At 34.5% G+C, this 7,411-nt stretch overlaps 1 protein-coding gene across 1 annotated transcript; it reads left to right on the top strand.

Moving 5' to 3' along the window:
* The first annotated feature begins 2,823 nt into the window (after positions 1 to 2,823).
* Positions 2,824 to 5,502, top strand: LOC133033202 (WD-40 repeat-containing protein MSI3-like). The gene is made up of 6 exons (XM_061107855.1): positions 2,824 to 3,387; positions 3,571 to 3,894; positions 3,976 to 4,119; positions 4,482 to 4,606; positions 4,791 to 4,886; positions 5,011 to 5,502. Exons 1-6 carry the CDS (start codon positions 3,076 to 3,078, stop codon positions 5,210 to 5,212), a joined length of 1,203 nt encoding a protein of 400 aa, XP_060963838.1. The 5' UTR covers positions 2,824 to 3,075; the 3' UTR covers positions 5,213 to 5,502.
* Positions 5,503 to 7,411: the final 1,909 nt, after the last annotated feature.

Raw genomic sequence — 7,411 nt, 5'->3', positions numbered from 1 at the left:
AATCTAATGATGAATGTTTTTGAGTAGATTGAATGGTGAATTGTATCAGGAGCTTCAATCGATTATTTTGGAGAGCTTGATTGGTGAAACTTCAAACGATCGAAGGAAATATAGGAAATCTTTTTGTTCTCTATTCGAAAGTTTTTTTTTCTTTGTGAGGAGCGATTGAGTTTATTCTGAATCTCATGATCGATGGTTTGAGTAGCTTGAGTAACTTCAATGGTGATTTGGCTTAGTAATTTCAAGTCACAATTTTGGACAACATCAATGGTGGAGCTTGGAACGATCCAAAGTAATGTTCTCTGATAGAAGATTTTTTTTTCTTCAAGCAACGATAGTGTTTGTTTTGAATTTTGATGATCGAAGCTTTGAATAGCTTCAATGGTGAATTATCTCAACAACTTTGATCGACATTTTTGAGAGTTTTGATGGCAGAACTCGGAACAATTGAAGGTTTCTTTTGATTTTTTTGTTCTCAGATGATTATTTATAGTTCGATAGGGGTGTGATGTGTATCGTTTTAAGTTTACAGTGGTTGCTTGAAATTTTTGGACGGTTATCTTTTTAGGTTTAATAGGTTTTAGTTTCCTATTTTTCAATAGGAGGGTGAACACATGCAATATTTTTTTTTTTTTTTGAAATTAAACTCTTATTAACAAGAACTAGAGTTTAATACAAATCAATAAGAAAATATGAAAAATTCTCTGTCTAAGTTAATTCACCATCCACCCTAAGTGCATGCACAACTAATTCATGTGAAACAGACATGAATAGGGATGCCTTAGGAAAACTGGAAAGCAAACTAGCAAAAAAACTGAAAAACCTAGCTCATTACAGAAAATCTAAAAAACGTAGCTCAGTACTAAAGAAAGAGCGCTTCTGAAAACCAGAAATCAAAGCTAAATAATCAGACTCCACATAACTAAGAGGAAGAGCGACGTGTGAAACCAATCCAGCACTACCACTAAGGCTAATGCTCCTGCTTGAATGACTAAGAAGTAACCAATAAGTTTAGATCTTCTGCAATGTGTGAAATTTCCACCTTTGAAGTATAGATAAACAACCTACAAAATACCAAAAAAAGATAAATGAGGGAAGGATTGAACTTATAAAAAAACTAAACTCAAAAACCAAAATTTCAATATCACAATTAAAATAAGAAGAAAGACTTATCTGTGATATTCACTAATCTTCCAATAATTTTTAAAGTCTCTAAATATATAATTATACACTTAAAAAATAAATAACACAATAAACATAACACAACAAAAATACACTGACAAACTAAGAACTTGTTAGAATACTATATCACTCTCTTTTAAGTACGAAATAAAATAAAATAAAATAAAATAAGGTAAAAAAAATATAGTTTTGAAAAAAAAAAATTACAAATTTAGTAAAACTGTCCAAAAAATAATTCATTAAATGGATATGATTTCTAAATTAATAATATGAGTAAATCAAAATGAGTAAAAAATCAATACAATATTTTTTATACTATTGAAATAATAAAATTTTAAAAACTAGTTATAACAAAAATAATGTATATAAATAATAATTTATTTTTAAAAATATTTAATTTATAAAGCTTTAGGAAAATAGAAAAACAATTATATAGTAAGATTAAATAAAATAACTTTATCAAGCTATTTTAGTTAAGTAATAAAAATAATAATAATAATAATGAAAGCAGTTACTAATTAAGCGATAGTTTCTCGCCAAGTCACCATCACGCATGAAAAGCGGACTACCACTTCAGCCACTATTCATTTATGCAACCGCCGATGGCAACTGACGACGAACTCAAATCTTCTCAGTGCTTGGCCTTCGGTCCTTCGTCATCGGTGATGGAGCTTCGGGATTCACCGACTCCATTGGAGTCACTCATAACAATTCTAAACTTAACCATTGAAGTTGTGAACAGATCCGGAGTGGGATTGGCTAGCCATTGAATGTTCCGATCGCGAAGCGCAAGAGAGATTGCTAGAAAATGACGTCGGTTGGATAACCGAGAGATCGGAGTAATCGGTTTGAAGCTCAAAGGTGTGGATTTTGGGCTGAGATTAGTCAAAGTGGAGAACCGTTTAGCCGAATCGAGAGACCCAGAAATGGCAGCAATTACGTTCAGATTTTTTGGAAAATCAAGCTCAACCATGGCTTCTACTTCCACTCTCCTTTCAACTTCTCTTCCACACTGTCTCTCTTCCTCTTTAATAACATAACGTAATGGCTTTATTAGAAACTGATGTCATATATACATTTACTAATCCATGCATATATGATTGTATAACACCCACTCACTTTAAATTTAGATTAACTCAGAACAAATAAATAAAATCAATAATCGCTTAAAAATATTGACACTACCACCAACAAGTATTACTTCGTTCACTAGCTCGAATTTTTTTTTTTTGCAAAGGTTTAGAACATTTCAAATGATCTATAATGGAGTGTACGCAATATTTTTTTTTTTTTTGTCTATTGTTATAAGTAAGATTATTTTGTTATATAGGCATATAAATATAAAAAATCTCCATTTCTCTACCACATTTATTTGCTAAGTAAGTTCAATTATATGATGAGCTGTTCTTAAAATGGGATTATTTTAAAAATATTTTAAAATAATAAAAAATTTACATATTTTATAGAATTCTGAATTTTTTTTTATATTTTTATAGATATTCTTCTTATAAAAAGTATTCATATTGTAAAAATATGATATAATATTGCGATAATATGAAAATAACATTAAAACAATACAAAATCATAAAAATATAAATAAAAATAATTTGTATGAATATAACAAAAAAAAAATCTATTTTCAGTTGTATTATGATTTCCATTTCAAAATATGTGGTGTGTTACCCAATTTTGAAGTCCATGCTCTTCCATAAAAAAAAAATAATAAAATAAATAAATAAAAGGTCCATATACATATACTGATCAAACCTATTATATATTGAAGAGGGCTCTCTACTCTCTAGTGTATGCAACTCTTTTGGCGCCACAATTTTGGCGGGAAAATCAGAAAGGAAGGAAAGAAGAAGAAAGAAAAAGCTCCTAAAAGTCGCAGCCATGGCGGACGAGCAAGACGCAGGGCAGCAACAGGTGGAGGAGGAGTACAGTGTGTGGAAGAAGAACTCTCCGTTCTTGTACGATCTCATCATCTCTAACCCTCTTGAATGGCCATCTCTCACAGTTCATTGGTCCCCTTCGTCCCCACGACCCCACAAAACCGACCCATCTCTCGCCGCCCACAAACTTGTTCTTGGGACTCACACTTCCGAGGGCATCCCCAACTTTCTTTTGGTCGCCGATGTTTTTCTCCCGACCAATATCAAGGACAATGTTTTTGACGTTAACGACGCCAACTCCATTATTCCCAAGGTGCGTTTTTTTTCCCCTGTTGTCATTGTTTTGTTTTCATGTAATGGATTTGCAATTGTAAGGAAGGAACTACTTTCTTTCTTTATTATTATTAAAAAAGGAATAGCATGGTATGGTATGGTATCAACTGTTTGTGGAAATGTCTCAGTGGATTTCAAAATATACATGTTTTCTTTTGTGTAGGTGGAGATAACTCAGAAGATACAAGTTGATGGAGAGGTGAATAAAGCACGATTTATGCCGCAAAAACCGTCTATTATTGGCGCGAAGACGAGTGGTTCTGAGGTGGTTGTGTTTGATTGTACCAAACAGGAATTGAAACCCGAAGGGGGTGACTTTGATCCTGATTTGAGGTTAAGGGGTCACGACAAAGAAGGGTATGGGTTATCTTGGAACCCCAATAAGGAGGGTTACATATTGAGTGGTTCCCACGATTGTAAGATATGTTTATGGGATGTGTCTGCTGTAGCTGAAGACAAAGTGCTTGATCCACTGCATGTTTATACGGTAGGTAATCTAGGGAATCTAACATTGGATATTAGTTGCCGTGACATTTGTTAATCATGACTCTTGTAAATTTTTCTTCAGGGTCACGAAAGTGTGGTTGGAGATGTCTCATGGCATTTGAAGAATGGTAATTTATTTGGGTCAGTTGGCGATGACTGTAAATTGATCATATGGGACTTGCGCACAAATCAGAGCCAGCAGACTGTCAAAGCTCACGAGAAAGAGGTTACACATATAGAAAGATATAAAAGGAGATACCTTACAAATTTATATGATTCAACTTTCAAAGTGATTTTTGCTATGTCATGTTTTCCTTTTTGTTTTGACTATTAAGCATTTTTATGTGTACAATGTATGGGATAAGGGGTCAGAAAAGTAAGATGATTATTTTCAATAGATAAAACAAGAAGTACTACTTATAATTGATTTGGGGTTCACGGTAACAAAGAAGGGGAAATTCACGTAAAAATCTGTATTGTGATAATCCATGGATTCTACCTTTTCATAGTAGTGACAATATTTTTGGAAAAATTAAATTTTTATATTTTTCCTCACATTTTTGTTTTTTGTTTTGTGGATGGTCTCAGGTGAACTATCTTTCTTTCAGTCCATTCAATGAGTGGATCTTGGCCACAGCATCTTCAGACACAACTGTTGGTCTGTTTGATATGCGGAAGATAACAGAGCCATTGCATGTTTTGAGTAGTCACACGTATGTTTGTTTGCCTCAGTCGACTCTTTATTATTCTCCTGCATAGTTTCAATTCAAAACCACTGAGTGTCCTGTCTTTTTTATCTTTATATTGACTTACTGTGTTAGTTTTGAATGTCCTGTTGGTCTGTTTTTGAGTGTAAGGAAAAACAACTATTACTCATGCCAATTTCTTTATTTCCAGAGAGGAGGTATTTCAGGTTGAATGGGATCCTAATCATGAGGCAGTGTTGGCATCTTCGGCTGATGACAGGAGGCTTATGATTTGGGACCTTAACAGGTACGGACTATGATATTATAAGCTAATACCTTGCATTCAATCGTATTCACAGAGAAATCACTATAGACACTCGTATCTCTTCTCCCCTATCCTTCCAACTAAATTTGTGTTATGTTGCCCTCAGGATTGGAGATGAGCAACTGGAAGGAGATGGTGATGATGGGCCTCCGGAGCTCTTGTTCTCTCATGGTGGTCATACTGCGAAGATATCAGATTTCTCTTGGAACAAAGAAGAGCCATGGGTCATTTCAAGTGTAGCCGACGATAATACTCTTCAAGTATGGCAGCTTGCTGATAGTATATATGGTGATGCCGTTGATGGCTAGTCCAACGATCTCATCTATATTGCCTTTTTTTTTTTTATTTGGTCACCTTTAGACTCCAGACTTGAGAATAGCCTTCGTTAGTTATTGAAAGAATAGGTCTTTGCAGCATGAACTTCGTTAAACATATATTTGTCTCTGCAAAATATCGTTGTCTTTTTATATTTGGGTGATTTTTTTGTTGTCATGTTCTAGTCATTTTTGCTAGCATGGTTGGTGTTAAAAGATTGAATACATAGATTTCTTCAGACATAAATTCGCAGTTAAAATTTACTTTATCGTATTAAAGATCACTGGAGCAGATTATTTAAAGGGCAAAAAAAAATTAATTTTAAATATACACATTTGAAAACATATTTACATAAAATTACTTTTTAATTATATTAAATGTATTAATGAGTAAAAAAAAAATAATAAAAAATAATTTATGAGCGTTTGCCTGTCTCTTGTGCTCTGAGGCAGTTAATGTTCATTATGGTTTTACAATTATTTTATTCAAACATGTTTTACCCTTAGCAGTTTACAACCTAGTTTTTGGTAGTTACTCTGTTTTGTTTTGGTGTTTCGAACACTACCAATTGTTTCCTTTTGAAATTCTGTTTGTTTCTATCACTCTTTCTCTGTTGAAAATGGATCCCCTTGTAAAATGAAAGCGAAAATTTCCCTGACTAAAGATGAAGAAGCAGTTTTTGAATTTCATGATTACGAAAATTTGTCTCTAAAGCATACGTTGATCCGGTTACGTATGCAAAGGTTTTGACAAAAAAGAAGGTCTGGTTATCCACATTGCGGAACCAAATGGCTGAACACTGGGATGGTAGATTTCCTGTCAAAGTATCATAATCTTCAGACATGTTTTTATTAACTTTCGGTTGTGAGGGTGACAAAATTAGAGTCCTTGATCGTGAACCATTCCACTTTCAAAACCATCACATTGTGTTGCATACTCCAGAAGTTGGTAAAAATTTCACTTCGGAAGATCTCAAATTCACTCCTTTTTGGGTGCAAATTTATCGACTACCGTTCCTTAGTAAAACACAGTCCCTGGCTGCTGCCATTGGCAACATAATTGGAGAGTATGTTGATGTTTTTGAAGATTCTTTAAATGAAGGTTGGGGACCCTTCTTACGAATACGAGTTAAAATTGATGTTTCCAAGCCTTTAAAAAGGGGAAGGATGATTTCTTTATCGCATATTCAGGATAAATTTTGGGTAGATTTCCGCTATGAACGAGCACTCGAGTATTGCATGGGGTGTGGTATAATCGGTCACCCTTATAACAAGTGCCATGTTTATCTGGTAAAACTCGACAATGGAGTGGAACCTGACCTTGAATATCAACCTTACATCAAGGGATCTCCTCTTCCGACTTCAAGTTATGATCGTTATAGGACAGATTTTTCTAAAGGCAATGCTTGGCCTTTGTTGACTCGTCTCGCCAAAAAAAGTTTTACTTCTGCTATTCCCCAATTGAACCTTAGAGGAATGCCCCAGCCACGAAATTTTCATTGTGGTGAATCTTCTCATACTACTGTTGCTGATCCAAATGTAAACAATATTGGTGGCCATATTTCTTTGATTAACAGAAATCATAACCAAGGAGGTTCAATCACTATTCCCAACATGAATCTTCAACAGCCATCTGTCTCTTTTGTACCTTCACAACTTAACCATTCATCAATGTGTTCTCCTCAAATTGCATGTAACAAGACTCCCCACAAGACTGCTGTAGCATCCACAAAAGATCACCTAAACAACTTCACAGATCTATCTGCCATATACACCCCGATGGTCTCCACATTTCACACAAACAACTGTTTTTCCACTTACCCCCATTAATTAATTCTGTGGATGTTCACTCAATTAATAATCCATTGAGTTATAATCACACTTCCCCCTTTTTGATTTCCTCCACATCTGTTTCCACTTTGGCTAGTGACACATTAAACAACCAGGAAAATGTCAATCCGAATTTGCAATCCAAACGACAGAATGAAGGCATTTCTCTAAGACAAACTCTTAAAAAGGTGTCGAGCCAACTCGCCAAGTGTTTCAACTTCACCCTTGTCACTTGAAGATGAACTTCACCACCATGTTTCTATTGACTCTATGGATTCTGATGGTGCTTTAGACAAAAATGCGGCGGCTGGTTTCCAGTCCCGCAATCAGCCATGAAGTTCATTAGTTGGAATACTCGCGGAT

Source organism: Cannabis sativa, unplaced genomic scaffold (assembly GCF_029168945.1).
Source record: "Cannabis sativa cultivar Pink pepper isolate KNU-18-1 unplaced genomic scaffold, ASM2916894v1 Contig3, whole genome shotgun sequence".
Classification (NCBI taxonomy): Eukaryota; Viridiplantae; Streptophyta; class Magnoliopsida; order Rosales; family Cannabaceae; genus Cannabis; species Cannabis sativa.
Note: the sequence above shows the minus strand (reverse complement) of the source record. Positions and strands in the feature narration are given on the sequence as shown.

What these genes read in the sequence shown, in the direction of transcription:
- LOC133033202 (XM_061107855.1), top strand. Translation starts at nt 3,076, where the DNA reads ATGGCGGACGAGCAAGACGCAGGGCAGCAACAGGTGGAGGAGGAGTAC. An exon ending in CCAACTCCATTATTCCCAAG is followed by an intron (nt 3,388 to 3,570) that starts GTGCGTTTTTTT and finishes TCTTTTGTGTAG; the next exon opens with GTGGAGATAACTCAGAAGAT. An exon ending in ATGATTTGGGACCTTAACAG is followed by an intron (nt 4,887 to 5,010) that starts GTACGGACTATG and finishes TGTTGCCCTCAG; the next exon opens with GATTGGAGATGAGCAACTGG.